Genomic DNA, 19,684 nt, shown 5'->3' on the forward strand with positions numbered 1-19,684 from the left:
ACTAAGCTGCACAAAGTGGATCAGGATAGGTTTTAGATTCACCTATTCATAATAGAATTACTGGGTTCATCTCCAGAATCTAATTGAATTTGAAGATTTACCTGAAACTTTGGAGCTCTAAGCTAATTGGCAAACCAACCAATAATGTGGACTGTGGAAGAAGGGATTGCGGTCCTCAAGTTTTCATCACAGAGATTATCAGATCCGTTTCCCCAGACTAATTTGAGCAGGCCCATAGGCTTCCACTCTTTGGTTTCAGCCTTTTTCGATTTAGCAGAACTTCAGAGAGTCAAATTGAAATTTATTCTAAATCATTAACCATCACACACACATACAACACTAACTGGGAAAAGGAGCAGTTCCAAGATATGATAATAGGAATTTGTATATACATAATGATAATGCAAGTTTCTATACATAGTTCATGTATAATCTATTGTATTAACTGGATTAACAGTTCTGCACCAGTTTAACCTACAAATGGGATATCATCAGAACAAAAGTTGACTAGTATAACCTGCAAAATACTAGAAAGCAAGAGCTTTCACCAACTCCATTCTATCTGGGTCCTGGGATGAAGTATGGCAGACCAGATGCCCTTGGCTGTATGCTGTAACAAATATTCTTCCATACAGATGCCAATCAAATGCAGTTCATCATGATGGTGCTGGAACATGAAACCCCACAGAAAATAGCACTGCCCAAGAAGATAATGAGGATGTAAGTTAAAAGCATCCAATGCCTTGCTTCCACTTAATCTAGCAGAAACAACCCAGTTTCCAAATGCACCAGTCGTCAGTCCTTCCATTTATTGACATACTGGAGGAATGCCAAAGCTGGACCATCCCTCCTCGCCGGGGCACGGATGCGCATTGACCTTCGAAGCACAGCCTCGTCCAATGCAATCTTTTGAGCAAGATCCCTTGATCTCTTCTGCAATGCAGGGCTGTGAAATTGCAAATGCATGAATTAACAGTCAGTATGATCATGGAAATTGTAGAGGGAACAAAAATATCTTGACATACAAATGTGCACAGACACACACAAAAGGAGCTGGGAACAAAGGCAAGGACGATGGTCTCATTCTGTACCCCACTTCTTCCTCACCGGACATGTTGTAAAGAAACTTGTAAGTGTGAATGGAGTACTCAGATAGTGATGATATTTGAATAGGCATTCGAGTAACCAATATTAATACGATCTAATGTAAGAAACTTACATTGTCAAATTGAAAATTCTGAACTTTTGGACACCTACAAATGGCTTACAGGAGATTCTGAACAGAAATCCTCTACCGACGTCAAACTGTTATACTGACTAAATTGAAAATTCTGAACTTTTGGACACCTATAAATGGCTTACAGGAGCTTCTGAAACAGAAATCCTGTACCAATGTCAAACCATTATACTGACCCGAATCCTTCCTACATGCCCAATTCAGTGGACATGCATGTTGTGTTGTCCACATTATCAGTGTCAAATTCTAGAGCAATAACTTTTTAATGTGTCAAATCGCAGAGCAATCTAGCCTTTCAATGTGTCATAAAATGATCTGAGAGACATCCAATAGTGGAACTGTTTTGAAAAAAAATCAGGATAAGTGCCACATACAGGTGGGAGAAATGAATCATAACATTAACATGCCACCTTTATAGGAGATCCCTCTATATCAAGCAGTCAAAATGCCAAGTAATATTGTCCACATAACAAAAAGTAACAATGTAGGAAATAGAAATACATATGCTCTAGAACAGGTGTAGGAAACCATTCCCCAAAAATTTAGGGTGCAGGGTGGACTGCGGTTTAAAAATAACAAAATCCCTGAGTGCTGCCAAAATATTCTACCCTCCATATGTTGTTTTCTATCAACATTATCTTCGTCCTTTTTCCTCAAATAATGACAAGAAGAATGGACATTCACATTATAATGATATTCAACTAGGAAAATCAAGTGTCTCCAATGTAGAAAAATACATAACCTCTTGAAGACTATATATGGCTAACTGATGTTGATAATAACTTCTTGTGTCTTTCACCCTCCAAAATAAGGGATCACATAAAAAAAGACGCAGTAGAATAGCAGCCATCACTTTCACTTCACAGTCAGAACTAAAATAAAATACTTGTCTTAACATAGCAAACTATGCAGTGGCCACAGCAATGGCACAATGAGGTTGAAGATTGCATGTTCTAATTAGAGGACAACCATCTCAAATATAGCTAACACCTCATCCAGAGATGTCAAGGCACCCCCTCCTAGGCATCAAAGTAGATTTTTTCAGGGTCTGGGCAATAGTCACCATAGAGGTATTGATCGCCAGGGCTATTGGGAATGGTTTTCGTACATGGCAATGTATTTACACAACCATACTTTCAACCATTGGATGTATATGACCATGTACAGTACATCGCTTTCCATTACCATCCAACAATCCTAAACATGATAATGTACCAAACACGACTCTGTTCAAAACCTTCTGCCTATTCATTTCATCTGCTTTAGATCATGGTTTAAAGTATCAGTCAGTATTGTATTGGTTGACACAATACACCTAGGTATTTGTCGTTCTATATGAAATGGTATGTACTATTACATCAAAGGGTTCGGAAAGAGTATTAGTACTTACAGGTATGTAAGCTCATACACTAGATAAAGTCCAATACATGGATATCATCTTACTTATCTATATGTAGACTCATATGGATGCCCATGTGATTATCAAACTGATTTTGTTTTCATATCACAGATAGAAGGAGATATGACAAAAAACTTGATCTTCATGCAATATGCTATCTCTGATACAAAATATCTATTAAAATCAACCTTTGATACAATACCTGATTTTGATACTTTAAACCTTAATAACATTAATAAGCAACCCCCTATTTGAATCCAATAAAAAAAGAAGTTTAAGAAAAAGAAATCAAAAGATACAAGTCAATATCCCCACCTCCAGTTCAAGAACAAAAGCTAGATCGGCAATAGATCAAATTTTCAACTTTCTAATGCTGGGTTTGTCAACCCCCTCAAATCTAAAAATTCCATATATCTTAATACAGAAGAACACTGCTAGAAACTAAAAAGTGGAACATAAATCATTCAAACTGATTTTCAACAAGATTTGCACATACCAAAGAAGGTTTGAACAGAATATAACTCATTCAATAAAAATCAGATTTAAGAAACTTTGGATTCCTTAAGAGGGATGTTTTTGTGTTCTACCAAATACAAAATGTCTACGTAAAAAATAAAAACATTTGAGAAGTTAAATTTCTTAGAAAAGAAGAGTGTTTGTCTTAATCAACAGCAATTTAGTTACATATATATAAGATCAAATTTCCTAAAAACCATATTAATCAAATATGAGACTAGGCATACCATGCATGGTTCTAAATCACATATCAGATTGGCTAATTTTGGCAGAAATTGGATCCAAAGACCAATCCCACCCTCACATATGGGGAAGGAATATACACAAAGAGAGGAAAGACAAGAGGGAGAGAGGAGGGGGGAGATTACTATCTACTAAAAGGCACTAAAGTGGCGCCAAGATCCCAAGAGACCACAACACCCCAGTTCCTTGGGTGTCCAAGACTAAGGGATGGGAAGAGATTGCAATCTAGCGGACACATCAAAGGAGATGGCTCTCCAAACCGAGTCAATAGTCCTGAATTTGGTGGTCCATCTTCTAAGGTTCTTCTCCCACCAAATGTGAGAAATCAAAGCATTGGACACCAATTTTCCAGCCGTGTCACAAATAAGGAGCCTATGAAGTGTCTCAAGAACCAAGACCAATCACTAGGAAAGCCATAGGACCATTTGGAGCTAGGCAAAATAGTGATGATGGTTTTTGCCCATAGGAGCAAGAGGAGAAGAGTTGGTCCACATCTTAGGGGCAGTTCCAACAAAGGGTGCAATTGGGGTTGATGTTAAGATGCCAAAGGTCGAGGAAGGCTTGGGTGGGAAGGCAAAGGTTACAAAGCTAGCTCCCCAAGATGTAAAGGAGTGGCGGGCGATGTAACCTCTAAATCAAACCAAGGGGTGCCAGGTAACCTGGTGGGAGGGAGAACGAACCAAATTCCACGCAGTGGAGGTGGAGAAGGATCCCTAAGGAGAGGGCAGCCATGGTCTAGAGGGTAGGGGGGAGGTTAGGTAGAACTTGAGTGAGACTTGAAATAAAGGGGAAGCGGGGAGACCAAGAGTTAGAGATGAAGACCAAAGGGGGGCAAGCTTAGGGTTATAGGAAGCGTAGACATGACAGGGGCCAAGGAGATTGTAGAGGATACCCTAGACTTAGGTTTTTGTCTCCTTAGAACTCAATGATACAGAAGGGAAAAATCTCTTGGTTGGCCCAAGTATGGGTGATCCTGATCTGATCCCAATACCAAGATTATGAACCTGCATACCACAACAATGACCAATTATGAGAACATGATAAATCAACTGTACAGTTTTAAATGTTCCAGACTTCCAATAGCTTGGTTCTTCAAGTATGCTGCTTTTAGTTCTTGATGATTTGAAGTGGCTTCTTTTCCTCTTTCTTTCTTCTTCTTCTCTCTTTTTTTTTTTTTTTTTTTTTGGGGGGGGGGGGGGGGTTTAAAGAAGTGGCATCATTTTTTATTTTTATGACTTGATGTGTCTTAATGTTGACTTTGATTACACATGATGATCCTTGATGTTAATTTTTTATTATATGAAGTATATATTACATAACATACTAAATAATGTTAGGAAAGAGGGAGAGAGAGAAAACTTGGGCACATTAGTCACCTCGGTGAGCATCACATTGGTGGCTGGGTGTCCAACACCTAAGACACTTCAACATGGCCTTGGACAGCTTGGCCCCCCCTCATGACCTGGGCTGGCAGCTTATTACAATTCTTCAAAATTATAGGAAATATTGGTTTATGTATGGATTATGAAGGATCCCAATACACAAGAAAATGCTTAATGCACAGTGCATTCTTCTTAATATTGTAATTGAGTAACATGCTCTACCCTACTGTATATTAGTTATACGCTACGATTTAATTTGTCGTTTAATTTTTGATGAATATGTACCAACTTATATCTTATAGTTTGCTTATTATAGGTTCATCATATTATACCTTATGCTCTGCTTATTATAAGTTGGTTTTATCATACTGATTCATTGCTAGCATAATTATATCATATTGCACTGATCAGGCTTCTTCTATGTTGATTCTTGATGTGGCTCAAATGTTGATCATTTATTGGTGCATGCCATGGGTCACCTGGTCACCCTAACAACTTAAACTGCTTTAAATCGATCTTCCATTCGAAATGTGAAAATTATTATGTAAATTACAAGCCATGGGACTGGTTTGTCACAGAAGGTCGCAGAAGGCTAACTTGTATCTAGCAATAAGTTAAGTTGATTTGAATAATGTAAAAAAGCATTGTTCAGCAATTAAAACAAGACTTCAGCAGAACTGTGAGAAGAAGAAGCCATTCCAGCAACTATTTCCCTTTTAGTTTCAAATGTATTAAACCATAAAAAGACAATGATCAACAGAAACTTTCATCAGTGGATGACAGAAATCTCTACCCTACGGATTCAGGGCCAGTAACTCACCATATCCTGTTATAGTACTTCTCAAGCTGGTTTTTAAGAGCCCTCTCCCGCTCTCCTTTACAATTCAGTGAACCCATCAATGCATCAAGCTGCTTAATAAAGAGAGTTTGTAATCATCAAAATTTTGAAAATGTACATTAACTGGCTTTGTCATGTTTGCATAAGTGAATGATATGATTACCTCTTCCTTTGCACTGTAATATCCCCACAGCTTGGAGTCAGAACTCTCAACAAAGACCCTTCCATCATGCTGGAAAAACCAATACCTGTTATAATTTCTATCTTTCCCCAAAGGACTGGTACGAACAAAACATTTCTCCACCTCTCGTATAAGATGCTCCTGTGGAGTCTACAAAGTCAATGGAGAAAGAGAGAGAGAAGAGAGAATAGGAGAAAAGAATGACAAAAAAGTTGAACTCACCCTTTTCTCTCTACTTTGCTTCTGCTGAGGTTCCTTATTTTGATCTTTCTTCCTTTGCAGTTTTTTTATGTAATCTTCCATGTTAGATGACACCAGCATATCCTCTGGAGCGACCTTCAAATTCTTCTGTTGCTTGACTTTCCTTGAGGCCATGTTCACATGATGGCTTTCACTGCAAAGTCCAAAGCCATGACATAAATAAAAATTTTGTCAAGTACATCAGATCATTTGCAACTCAAATCATCATAGTATTCGCTAAAATAGAGGAACTTATGCCTGTTTTCTGATGTATGGTTCCCATCCTTCTGATCCTCTCTGTCTGGAATGTCTCCAATGTTCCCATTGCTATCGCGATTCTCATATATGTTAAGAATGTGTCTCCCATTTTCCAGGGTATGATCCTGTAGTACTCCTTTGGTGTCAGAGTTCAATTTGAAAAGTTCCTTCTCCTCTCTCCGCTGTCTAGCTTCCTCCAAGGCCTCTCCCCGCCTGGTGGCTGCAAGTGCCTGATGTTGTTCAACATATTTAGCCAACTGCTCCCTGAAAGCATTGGTTGCAAGGGCCTGATCTACCAGTTCCCGCAAGATGCCCAATTTAGCTTGAGGGTCAAGAAGGCCATAATGACCCCGTTTTATTGTTCCTATATGAGTGGATAATTCTGACCTCTTTACCATCTCTAAGAAGTCACACAAATAATCTGTCCAATTCACTAGAGAAATCTTCAACCCAAAAATTTTAAAAAAAGAGAAAGGAATTTCATTAGAAATATCCGAAACAAGAAGGAAAAGCATTGTGGAAATAATCAAATATCAGGAAAGGAAAAAAATGAGTCAAACTATTACAGAACAAGGTTATGCATGAGATTTGAATACCCATGCACTTCCATAACTAACTGGGTTTTATACCTTTTGTTTCCGCTTTTTTCCCTGTATGACCATGAAGTAGCCACCTTGGTCTTTCATTAGCAAATTAAGAACTACCAAATGTGATTCCACTATGAGAGGATTCCTATCCTTGTGGCAGATCGCATTTTCAAAATCTTCAAGGGAGAATGGCCAGAGTTTCAACAACCTGGCGAATGAAGTGAAGAAGTTCCAAACCATTAAAAGGTCGCCAACACAGTCCATCGGAATAACAAAATCCCTTGATGGAGAAGGTCGACCAGTAAAAACCGGATCATCAGCTCCAGGTTGGACTAGACAATCATCTATAGGGTATCTTACTGGTTCATCCTTTGGTTCCTCACTTTCTGCATATTGAGATGTCAAAAGGTAAAGACAGTCAACTGAAGATATATTTAGGCAAATTAATCAAGAAGGAAAACATATACTAGGTTGTTTGTGTGTGCGCACATGTGTGTGTGGGTGGGTGTGTGTGTGTGTGTGTGTGTGTGTTTGTGTGTTTTTTTGGGGTGGGGGGAGGGCATGGGGTAGAGGGGAGAGAAAAGACATCTTGTCCATTGAGCACAATGAATACTGTACACAATCTCCAACAGAGGTTAATAAATAAATCAAAGGCAATGCTGTTAGTTATGCCATTTGAGCTGGTATCGGTATTGTATACAAGTCATTCAAGATTAAGATACAGTTCACAAGGACTATATAACCATAAAATTACCTTTCCTTGCCTTCTTTCTCATGGTAAAGCCTTCAGATTTCTCAGCTCCCAGCTTTTTCCCTTTATTGGTACCCTCATTTTTCTGAATAACAGAACATGAGAAATTTAGAGCAAACAAGATATTATAATTTCCACCAAAATTATAGCAGAAAAAAATAAGTCCAACTAGAAAACTAATGGGAAGGGTTTACTAGCCTCTTTGCTTTTTCTTCTGTGTCCATTGTTTCCCATAAATCCATCCTGAGTGCTAAGCTTCTCTAGCAGTTCTTCTGGAGGTTCAGTGGAAATTCCATGCTTCTTTGCCAGTTTATCATGAACCACCCATGGAAAGCTTCTTGAAGAGGATTCTCTAATAAATGATTTAAGTACATCTCTAGTGAAAGGCAACTTCTTCCATATCAGGTCACTTGCATTTACTACTGAACTACCAGTCATTTTCTTATCATTGTCAAGCCATCCTACTTCATACTGAACTTTTTCATCATCCTCCAGAACCCTAAGAATTTTGCATGGGTAAACACAATTATCTTTCTTCCCATTTACCTCCAAGCCTTCCATAAAGCGTTCTTGCAACTTTGTGCAGATTGATTTTACAAGATCGCTCAACTTGAGCATACCTGCAATTTTTTTTGAAATATATGAAGCAGAACAAAAGCATAAAACTGTGTCTCTACATTATCAAATACGTTAATTCGTGGCACCATATCATATAACCATGATAACGAGTCCCTATCATGGACTCTAATTTTCCTTCTTTCTTTCTTTCCATTCCCCTAGTTGTATTGGGAGTTTTATTCAGCCTGTCCTAGATTAGCCCTTTTTCTCTCTTTTTTTTTCCTAGTCAATATATTATGGCTTCCAGCTACAAATGAGATTGGAAGAAGAGGAGAAAGGAAGAAGAAAAAAAAAGGGGGGGGGGGGTGCTGTTAGACTCTCTGGCAGCCTCCCCACTCAGTTTTCTTCTTCAGCTGGTTTTATTATCTGACCTTGTTACATAGTATGAGAGCTATACACTAACACTTCCTGATGTTAAGACCAGCACCAAATCAGACTATTTTCCTTTAAAACCAACCTATGGCTGATAGATATGGGTGCTGGGTATCCTGTAGGTTTATGTGGTCATGGGCCTGCTTTATGGACGTTAAAGCATGACTGCATGAGTATTGGACTTGAGTACAGAAAATAGATTAGTACTAATAAAAATGGTTCAATTGGTTTAGTTATTATAAACCTGGTCCAATAACTCATTAAGACAGATGGGTAATGTTCCTAGTGACATTTAGGGTTTCCAACAGGCCTTGAGATTAGCTTGAGGAAACCATCGGAGTTGTAAGTAGATTAGTCATTCTAGGAGTTGGTTGGGCTGATAAGCCTTTGCTTGTCAATATACACTCCGATGCATGAGTGGTCACTGGTCAAGTATAGTATGACGTATTTTTGTGGGTGGGTGCCGGGCAGAATGCATAAAAATATATATAATGACCCCAATAGAGGAGAAAAAAGAGGGAAGGGAAGATATGGGGGCCAGGAGCACATGAGGGGGTGGGGGGAGAAAGAAGGGCCCCAATGATGTAGAATCTGGGCAGAACCAAACCAACTACAATTGGACCAACTAGAACAGGTCAAATCAGCCAAACTGGTAATCTTGAAGGGCCATAAAGAGGTTAAACCGTTAAAGGCTGTTCACAAGAACAGTAACATGAACAGTCTCTGTCTCACAGACTTTATTTTTCTATTGTATGAATGATAATTGAAGATCTTGCGGGGCCCAAGACCAGATCATATGAAGATTTTTAGAAGGGTCAATTTTGTCTGTGTAAGGGAGTAGAGAATTTATTTGCTCCAATTTTTTACTGAGCCCTAGTTGCTATAAAGTTGTATCCACTTTAGAGCTGAGAATTAATTTGATTCTCAGCAGAGTCAGTTTCTCTTTTAGTATTCAGGTATGTGGCTGAATTATAATGCCTGGTAGTTTATAAAAGTTAATTTTAGGACAGGAGTTTCTATATTCTATGCAACTTGGAGAGTAAGTATTACAGCTCTATAAATATGTAAGGCTGTACTCAGCCCCGACACCTTATGAATTATTGACTAATGAACAATACTTAGAAAATAGAACACCAACAGCAGTGCTATATTTGGAGGACAAAACCATGAAAGGAAACAAAGACAAAAAAGAAGGGTAACAGCATCTGTATTCAAACAGGAGTCCTAACCCATATCATCCAGGGCCAGAATCTGCCTAGATTAAGCAGCCAACAGGGCCCACAACTGCTAACCATTTCTTCCTTTGTCTTGCTCTTAAAATGGAATTAAATCTCAGATCGCTACCAAATCTGGCACTTCCACTAAGAGGGTTCATGTTTTACCTTGTGATTATTTTAACTAACAGGTGGTGTTCCAAAACTCTCTCTTCTCCTGCTAACGCTTCCAGTGATAGAAGTAATTCTTTTTTTTCTTGGTAGAACCAACAGAAGTAATTCAAGGAAAGAGAAACTACTCATCTTAACCAAAATAAGAAGACCTAGTTGCTGAGGTCAATTATGGCTGCAAATTCCTATTAACAAGAGCAAAACCAAGCAGAAAACTTCTCATCTGTTGCGATTCTTTCTCGGAATTACTATTTGAGTAAATCGAGAGGTAAAGAAGAATCATCAGAAGCAATAATGACAAGAAATTACTCGGAATTACTATTTGAGTAAATCGAGAGGCAAAGAAGAATCATCGGAAGCAATAATGAAGCATTGTTGGCCTCCATGTTGACGATTCTTTCAACCTAAACCCGTTTTTTAATAAAAAGTTCTAATGTTCAACCAAATCATAAATTAGTACCATAATCTTGAACAATGGACTCATAACCAATGATCATGACCATCTAACGATCAATGACTCAATCAATTTAATAATCATGTAAAATATTGATTATGATCTTGTATGGAAATGGCTCTGATGCCAATTGTTGAGAAAAACCTTGGGTTAATCAAGCTGTAGACCAATCCCATACAAGAATAGAATACAACATAAAATTGATTGGAATGATAAACATCTCATACCTCAACCTTCCATTTGTATTCAGTCCATATACTACCCTCTACCTTCACACTAGTCTCTGTCTCTTGAATCTTCCATAACCTCTTACTCTCTTAAAGAAATCAAACCCAAGTAGGCGTAATGGCTACGGGAACCCAAGATGTTATTTATAACATAAAACCCTAACCCTAATCACTTCCACAATGGGTAAAGTCAGTATTACCCCTAGCCTAGAAACCCTAAGGGCCTGTTTGGTTACATGAATCCAGAGATTTCAAATCTCTGGATTCATGAATCTGAGAATTATACCCGTTTGGTTGTAAAAATCTCCAGATTCATGAAATCTAGAGATTCACCTTTTTACACTAAAAACGTGAATCTGTAGATTTATGGGTAAGGGGTGAAATCCAGAGATTTCAAAAAAGCTATACATTTGCACATTCACAAAAATCACGTCGATCAAATAGTTGTTTAGGATAAATCCACACATTTCATTCCACAACCAAACATCTAATTTTATAAATTATAACTCCATAGATTTGAAATCTCTAGATATTTGAAATCTCTAGACTCATGTAACCAAACAGGCCCTAAGTGAATATGGACTAAGTAATAGGCCGGTGTTAGTCAAGCCCAAAACCCATAAGAGGTCAAGGGTAACCAAACACCCAAGCATCACTTTGTTTTTGGAATAATTAATCAAATAAAGCGACTAAAGTAATCCAAAGGACAGGATCAAGGGAGAATGGTTTGGGAGTTGATGCCCAAGCAACAACAATAAGAAGGTCAACAACCGGGGGGTTGTGATAGCTAGCTAAGGACACCTCAATTGCATTCCAATTTGTTTTTCGGGATCCGAATAATTAATCAAATAAAGACGAAAAACAAATACAAAGGAGGATCCAAAGGACAAGGATCAAGGAGGAGAATGGATTTGGGAGTTGATGCCCCCCCGGATTTTTCAAAATTTTGATTAATTCCCTTAATTTGGATTTTTTATATTAATCTTCTTCATTTTCCACTTTTTTCTCTTGTCAACATGTGAAATGTCACTATTTGCCCCCCCCCCAAGATATTGAGAATAACTTTAAATGTAAAATAATGGGTATAAAAGTCATCTCTAGTTAAAAACTAACTCCTCAATTCCTATTTATTCTCCCCACTTCTCTCTCACATATTTTCTTCCTATTTATTCTCATCTCTTTCTATAAATGTGGACTAAAAGAAATTTTTGAAAAAAAATTCTTATTAGATATTCAAAATATCATTTATAATTAGAAATTAACTCCTCAATTCCTATATTCTCTCATATCTCCTCTCTCCTCTTTTTTTCCTATTTATTTTCTTATGTTTCTTTCTTCCTATTTATTCTTCCTATTTATTCTTCCCTTTTTATAAGAGTGGGTTAAAGAAAATTTGGGGAAAAAATCTTACCCACAATTAGGTTCTCCTTTTATTTATCAATTTATTTATTGTTTTTTTTTTATTTTATATTCTTTGTTACTTTATTTTGTCTACAATTTTTGCTATTTGATTTTATATTATAAATAAAATGTCTATAGTTAGTAAGGTAACTAAGTACCATTGGTTGCATTTCTTACCTTCAAATTTTTTTTTTGTTTACATCTGACATTTTAGGGTTGAAGACAGGTTTTGTGCTTTTGTCCGATGTTAATTTATCTACATCTTGTTGAAAAAAACTATCATTATCAATAATTTACCTATTTTTATCAAATATGTGTAGGCCCCACAAAATATATGTGAGTTTATTCTTTAATATAATAAAATAATTCATACGTGGGACCCTCAATAGGTCTTAAGGACCCATAAAAAAATGGCGAAAAACCATTGGAATGCCCCCCCCCCCCCCCCAATATTCCCCGATATCCTCGGTGCCCCACCCTCCCTCGGTGCCATTCCAGCAAAGAATGCAATTTAGGTTCACAGGGATGTGGTGGGAAACAAGGAATGATTGGGTTGGTAGGGCTGTGTTTAGGGCTCTCCAAAGGGTAAGAGAATGACGAGGGATATGACCCTTGAACCAAACCAAGGGGGGGAGGGGAGGGGGTACGGAACAGGTTCCAAGCAAAATGAGTGGTGAATATTTTGGAAGTGGAGGGGAGCCAAATAACTCTATCATGGGGTAGGGAAAGGATAGGGAGGAGAGAGTTCCAAAATTGCGTGAGACTATGGTGAGGAGGAGGGACCCACGAACCACTGGAGATAAAATGTGAGAGGCAGGTATATTTGGGGAATGCGGGTCTCATAAACAATGCGGGAAGTGAAATGATTGAGAAGAATACCCATCGAATGCCGTGGATCTAGCCAAAAGGAAGTAGAGGAACCAAAGGAGATCTGGATGGTAATGACAGGGAGAGCATGGGGTCTCAGGAGAAGTAGTTTCCTCCAGGTCCAGGAAGGATTAGGAGGGATAGGGGCAGTCCAGAAAGAGTCAGATTTGAGAAGGTAAGAGTGAACCCATTTAACCCAGATGGAGTCATGATTGGAGACAATTTTTCAAATGAGTTTGAGTAAAGCAGCGGAATTGACTTCTTGGATTCTGTGGATTCCAAGGCCCCCTTCAGATTTGGGCCGACAAATGTTGGCCCAATTGATGGGGCGGAGGAATCACATTGATTCCTGACCCTTCAAAAGAAAAGCACAGAAGAGAGATTCCATTGCGGACGAGATGGCCTTAGGGATCGGGAAGATGCCACACCAATAAAGGTAGGAAGATTGTAGCACAGACCAAATGATCTAACATGGGGGAACAATGATGGCTGGAGAGTCTACCCGGGATAAGAGGGAGACCAAGGTAGACCACAGGGAAGGAGCCAGACTTGAAACCCGAAAGATTTAGGAGATTTGAACACAAAGGCTCAGACAAACCTAAGCATCACTTGTTTGTGAATTTGAAGTGGGATAGGAAAAAGTAATCTTTTCCATAAAATCCCAAAGCATGATTTGTTTGGTTCAATCGGGTGGGAATATGGACAATAAAAAATCTTGGTTGTTGATGTGGCATGCCACTTTTCCCACCCCATCTTTTTTAAAAAGTCTCACATATTTAGTGGGACTTTATGGGAAAGTGAGGGATATAATAAAGGTGGGACTCACAGTTGCAACGTTTCCACAAAATCCTTTGCTTTCCAATTCCCCCGCCCCACTGCAAGTGGGTCCCACATGTGTATTTTACCACCCCGTTTTATCTGGCAAACAAATGATGCCATAGAACCTTGCTATTGACTGCTGAGCCTTAGGGGCTTGGGCTGAAGGACCTTAATATTGAGAGCCAAATCAACCTATCCTAGCTTTTTTTTTTAAATCTTGTCCTAATCTGCTATTACTGCCCGCGTTGCTGCTGCTGCTTGAATAAAATCAACAATTATTTTGATCATCTAAACACCGTCTGCTGTGTTAAACTGCTGCAGGGACATTGTCTCTGAACAGGAGTGTGACAGAATAAGTTGGTTGATTGGATACTTTTCTTCCCACTCTATCTAACAAACCCCGCTGGATTCATTGCTCAATTCATTCAACCCATCATCATCAATTCCATAACCTTATTCCAGTATTAAATTATAACATTCTATTTCCAGTCGATCTCCACATCTCTCAATCCAACTGTCGGAATCAAGTAAAACATCCAGCAGTTTATCACCACCATACCAGGTTCATTCTAGACCAGGTTGATCATACTTTAATTGACTGGTTTGTTTCAAACACTTCCTTACTAATTTCTATCGCTGACCCTAGCTTACACTTCTCAGCTTAAGTTAAGAGAGGCAGAGACAAAACAGAAACATGAAGACCCAACAAATGCCTGTTCCTTGGGCTATCCACAGGAGGTTTAGGAAAAAACAGGGATGACTCAGAACTGACATCCTCGTGGATGAGCTATAGAAGGGATTTGGTAGTCCATCTGGGAGAGAGAGTAGCCAAATACCAGCATGTTAATAACATGACTTTCTCAGTTCACTCCTCCTCCATTAAGTCTCTCTAGCATTAACATTTGAAGTTTGAGGAATGTAAGTATTGTTCCCTTTAGGCTGGGTAGGGCACCAGCCATTACATGACTCTAACTAAATGACACTTTTTTGTTTGCCATAAAAGAGAGAAACAAAAAAAAGAGGGGGGGGGGGAAAGACACAAACAAACAAACAAAAGCAATATCTCAATGCTGGAACTAGGAAGTGACCTCTGACCTCTACTCCATAGACCTCATCCATTATAAAATTTTCATTTGCCTTTAGAATTTCAAACTCAGTATCATTGAGAATGAAAAATCAACAAGTTCCTCTAACCCTTCATTAAATTTTCTTCCTCTTTTATACAAACACCCCTCCCCCAAAAAAAAATAATAAATAAAATAACAAAGATAAATTCAAGGTGATGGCTGTTCTCTGCCGCCTGTATCCCTTCCTCTCCATAGGAGGAAGAGAGAATGTACAAGGGTGGGGTGGGGGGGGGGGGAAGGAGACTACAACCTACTAGTCGACAAAAAAAAAGAATCAAGACCCCAAGAGACAAGAAAGGTCCTATTCCTTGGGGTGTCCAAAACTGGGGGGGGGTGAGGAAGAGACTACAATCTATTAGAAACATCAAAAAGATGGCTCGCCAAATCAAGTCAATAGATCTAGAGTTGGAGGTCCATCTTCTCAAATTCCGCTCCCACCACAAGAGAGAGATGAAGGCATTGAACACCAATTTGTCCACCGTATCACAAATAGAAGTGCCAAAATGCCTCAAGAACCAGACCTAGTCTAGAGAGAAACCAAAGGAGCGTCTAGAGTGAGGCCAAATGACAATAATGGCTTTCGCCCACAAGGAGCAAGAGAAGGTATTAAGGAAGAAGAGGTTGTCAACATCTTTAGTGCCATTCCAACAAAGGATACAGTTGGGGTTGACATTTAAGTGCCGAAGGGAGAGGAAGACCTGGGAGGGAAGGCAAAGGTTAAAGGTTCTCCACGCAGAGAAGGCATCGCAGGGGATGTAGCCTCTAAACCAAACCAGGAGATGCCAGGCAACTACACGAGAGGACGATTGGACAAGGTTCCACATAGAGGAGGCGGAAAGGAATGTGCTAAAACATTTATCATCATACTGTCAGAAGCAAAATGTACACTTTTGTGTTGAACAAAGTTAGGGACTTTCTTGTCAATGAGAGTTGGAAACATGGATAAATATAATTAGATTTCAGAAGCATTAGGCTTTCACATGTGACAATCTTTGAAGCTTTAGCCGTCTTAGCATATAAAATACCATCTCTAGGGCTCCCGCTTTCTAGTGTGACTAAATCAATGAAATAAACAAGAAATCTTCAGACATTCATCCTTCTTTCCACAATCACGCTCTTCCTAACCCAAGGACAAAGGCAAGTAGTTGAGATGAATCCTCGATTAAGATTGACATGTTAATCTACAACTAGTTGTTTCATATTACCAAGCACCAAGAACATGGCTCAAGAACTCACTCTCAACACCCATCTCGCCCACTCAGAAAAGGGAAATATCGAGCGAGATCTTGCATTTTTGGATGGGCCAACTCAACAAAACTCAAGGGCCCATCTGAGGGGATTTTAAGGCCCAAGTCGGGCTCAAACTTGGTAGTTAGCCTAATTTAGGCCTTTTGAACTCACTGATGGCCCTAGATTTGTGAGAAGACAACCTCAAGTATGAGTTCTAACTCGAGCCTAAGTTTGAACTGAAATGCTACAGGAATGAATATGCAAGGTTATAAAACATGAAATATAGAATAATTAAGACATATAAATGAAAAGCAAGTGATAAGATATAACGAATAACTTAAATAGCACTAGAATTCCATCCATATAAGTATGATACAACATTACATTCTCGACGTTCGAAGTACAATAATACAACCATCTTAAGTTCAATATAATTTATAAGTTCACAATAAAAGTGTTGGGTATGGCTCATGCTTCACATTCTGCTGCTGACGATCTTCCCCCCAATGCACATGGGCCTATAGAGGGGTTATATGATTTTGGGCCTCAAGGTTTCTTTTGCGGTTTGAGCTTGGTCCCATGAATAGCTTATGTGGCCTTGGTTGAAGAACTCCTTCAATGGCCGTGTTTGATATTCTTTCTTGATGTAGATGTGATAATCCTTGCTACAGGTCAAGATCCGACATCAATCCGACAAAAAATAAAGCAAAAATGGAGGTTTGGAAGGTCTCGGCAAGTTGGGAGGCGAGAGAGAGTGAGAGAGGACAAGATCTCGACCTATCTCGCTCGAGAGATGGCATTTAAAGTGGCTGAGTTGACCATGATCTCAATCCAAACCGAGATCGTAGTCAAGACTTACCATTCTTCAAATCTTGTCTCGAGATCTCAAAAAAGCGAGATCTCATACCATGATCAAGAATATGAAGTGCCAACTGTCAAGAATAGCATAGTGTCGTAAATGGTTGCCACCAATGAAGAAGAGAGAGATGAGGGAGCGCTCAATGGGAATTCAGCAGATGAGGACAGAGAAAATGGAAGAGTTGGAGGTGCAATTCTGCGGTTAAGGCTTCTCATTACTAGTCAAATAAGTAATAGTTTATTTGTCTAATGTTTAGCACCATATAAATATGAAGTCTTCTTAATGAAGGCAGCACTATATTCCCCTGAAGTCTTTTCAAGAGCTTTTGGCAAAAGAGATCCAAGAATATCCTTGAAAATCTATTTCACATCAACAACCCAAACATGAAAATAAAATAAAATACAAAAAAGAAGAAGAAGGAAGAACTCATTAACTTCAAGTGGCCCACCATTACTCAAAAACATCTCCACCTTTGTCACCACCCCAAAAGCATGGGGAACTAGAAGAAAAGCACCAGTAATGGGATGGGTAGATGAACCTTTTGTTTTATGGTGTTTTTTTTCCATTTTTTCTCTTTCTTCTTATTCTTTTCTTTTCTTTATTTATTTATTTATTTATTTTTTTTTTTTTTTTTGTTTGGGGGGGGGGATGCGTAGACATTATACATGAACTGCACAGATAGTTGAAAAGTAAACAAGTAAATAACAACAATTGTATTAAAAAGAACAAAAATATTCCTTCTCCAAGTAAGGGGTTCATACTGAATTGGATCATATGCAATACAGGTTCCATCAGTTGTTCTGGGAACTGTTGAACCTTCTCTGTAGCACGTTGCTCTGATACTAAAGCTTCTTCATAAGTTAAGTTTGTTTTCCCAGTGAATTTACATGTCCAGACTCGCTGACGATATAGATTTATCTTTTGCAGATATGTTCTGTTCTAGGTCAAGGAAACTTCTAAAGAGAAAAAAATAAAAGCAGTCATACATAAAATGCATTTTAAAACGCCAGAGTTGTGAGAGCCTTAAACTAAAAGAGTACTACATAAGTTGAACCCAGCAAAGCCGGCATATGTACAAATTCTTGAGAACACACTGTGACTGAGTGAGCTATACTAGAAGTGAGGATACAGATAATCACGAAATATCTCCTTTGTGAAACGAACATGGAAAACGTGTTCATCAGGCTCCAGATCATTGGGTGGTTCCACCAGTGAAAAAGGCTTTCTTTTGAAAAGAGGCATTTGAATTCGGTTCAACACCGATTGCAAACGGAACAGAGAGAGGACAGACCTGATTTTGGAGTTCAGTCCTTTGAACACAAAAAGAATCAATGTCAGGACATCACACATTCTGCAACGGATAGACTCAAGTTCCAATATTCAGAGTCTATGTCTACAATAACTTACACAGTATTATAAGACTATGAGGCAAAAATGTTAATAACCATAAGATAGACAAATGTCAACCCAGCTATCATAATTCATAATTTTTAGTCACCATAGTGTGGAACAGTAGAAATTCCTCGCAGTGACCAAAAAGAGAGGCATAATAAAGACCAATATTGAAGCACGGAAAGTCATAATCCAAATTCTACTTGTCATTTATAGGGAAGTTCCAAAATCCAGAAATGACAACGAAAACAGATTAAAAAAATTAACAGCATTTTCGTGATTTGCACCGGAAAGATATTCTAACCAAAATAAAACTCCATTGAAGCTGCAAAAACGAAACCCTAGTTGATTTTGAAAAAGCAAAAATATAAAAATTCTTCCCGCCTCAATCCCAGTTTCACGGGGAAGACCTCAAATTCCCGCCAAAAAACAAGATTTAAGTGAAAAGGCAAGGAACAACCCAAAACCAAAGAAAAACATTGGGTTTTGATATGACTTCCAGAATCCCGACCATTTTCGCCGCCACAAACATCAGATGAGAGCTCAACCGACAGGTCTATTTGAACAAAAAACTTACTTAAGAATGCAGGAAACAGTCACTTACAGCAGAGAAGAAGAATAAAACAAGAAAAGCGAAACTAAGACAACGAAGCATCAATGCTGAACAATTGAAAAGTTTAACTCGCTGAAACACGCACCGTTTTCAGCTCGGAGGCATTCAAACGAGACCCCACCAATCGGATATTTATCAACAAACACAACATAAACAAGACTAATATTGGAACCTACGAAACTAGGAATCTGCAAGCTTATAAAATCAATGCTAGAGAGGGATGAACCGCTCTTCTTTCTGAGTCTCTCTTTCTTTATGTCTCCCAAGACAACAGAAGTTTCCTCTGCGGGTCTTTGTTTCCCTCCTTTCTTGCAGGCGAAAAATAAAAAATGACGTTAATATAGCATCGTTAGTTTAGCATTAATCTCCTACTCCTTCACCCTATCCGACACGTGACATTAATATCAACAGTCCAAAATGTTAACACGTGCACAATCCATGGAGCCCACTTGTGATCAAATCCATAGAATCTGTTCATTTAATCAGATACGACTTGAAGGGCCCACATGCACAGAATCAATAGTTTGAACGACCCAGATTACTAGTCTTGCGCCAAGAACCGAAGAGAATCAATTTGAAGTCGGTGTGTTCGGTAGTTGGGTATTTTACGTGATTTCAAATGGAATGGGCCAGAATCTTAAAATAGGTCTGGTAACATTTTATCCCGAGGTGGGCTTGATTTGACAAA

General features: G+C 38.7%; 1 protein-coding gene across 1 annotated transcript; it reads right to left on the bottom strand.

Annotated features, from left to right (window-relative positions):
- Nucleotides 1-350: 350 nt before the first annotated feature.
- LOC149018218 (uncharacterized) lies at nucleotides 351-19,286 on the bottom strand. The gene is made up of 11 exons (XM_089154311.1): nucleotides 19,082-19,286; nucleotides 18,121-18,301; nucleotides 17,753-17,925; nucleotides 7,831-8,252; nucleotides 7,636-7,717; nucleotides 6,924-7,267; nucleotides 6,295-6,737; nucleotides 6,019-6,190; nucleotides 5,779-5,937; nucleotides 5,598-5,686; nucleotides 351-946 (listed from the first exon to the last, which is right to left on the bottom strand). The coding sequence occupies exons 2-11, from the start codon at nucleotides 18,231-18,233 to the stop codon at nucleotides 796-798; spliced, it is 2,148 nt and encodes a 715-aa protein (XP_089010437.1). The 5' UTR covers nucleotides 18,234-18,301; nucleotides 19,082-19,286; the 3' UTR covers nucleotides 351-795.
- Between the last annotated feature and the right edge of the window lie 398 nt (nucleotides 19,287-19,684).

Source organism: Hakea prostrata, chromosome 4 (genome assembly GCF_041222555.1).
Source record: "Hakea prostrata isolate BN-2017 chromosome 4, UWA_Hpros_2, whole genome shotgun sequence".
Taxonomy (NCBI): Eukaryota; Viridiplantae; Streptophyta; class Magnoliopsida; order Proteales; family Proteaceae; genus Hakea; species Hakea prostrata.

Excerpts from the sequence above, each read along its gene's own strand:
- LOC149018218 (XM_089154311.1), bottom strand. The coding sequence starts at position 18,233 with ATGCCTCTTTTCAAAAGAAAGCCTTTTTCACTGGTGGAACCACCCAAT. Across the intron at positions 7,268-7,635 it reads GAGAAAGAAGGCAAGGAAAG|AAAGTGAGGAACCAAAGGAT; the intron begins GTAATTTTATGG and ends CTCAATATGCAG. Across the intron at positions 6,191-6,294 it reads AACCATACATCAGAAAACAG|TGAAAGCCATCATGTGAACA; the intron begins GCATAAGTTCCT and ends TGGACTTTGCAG.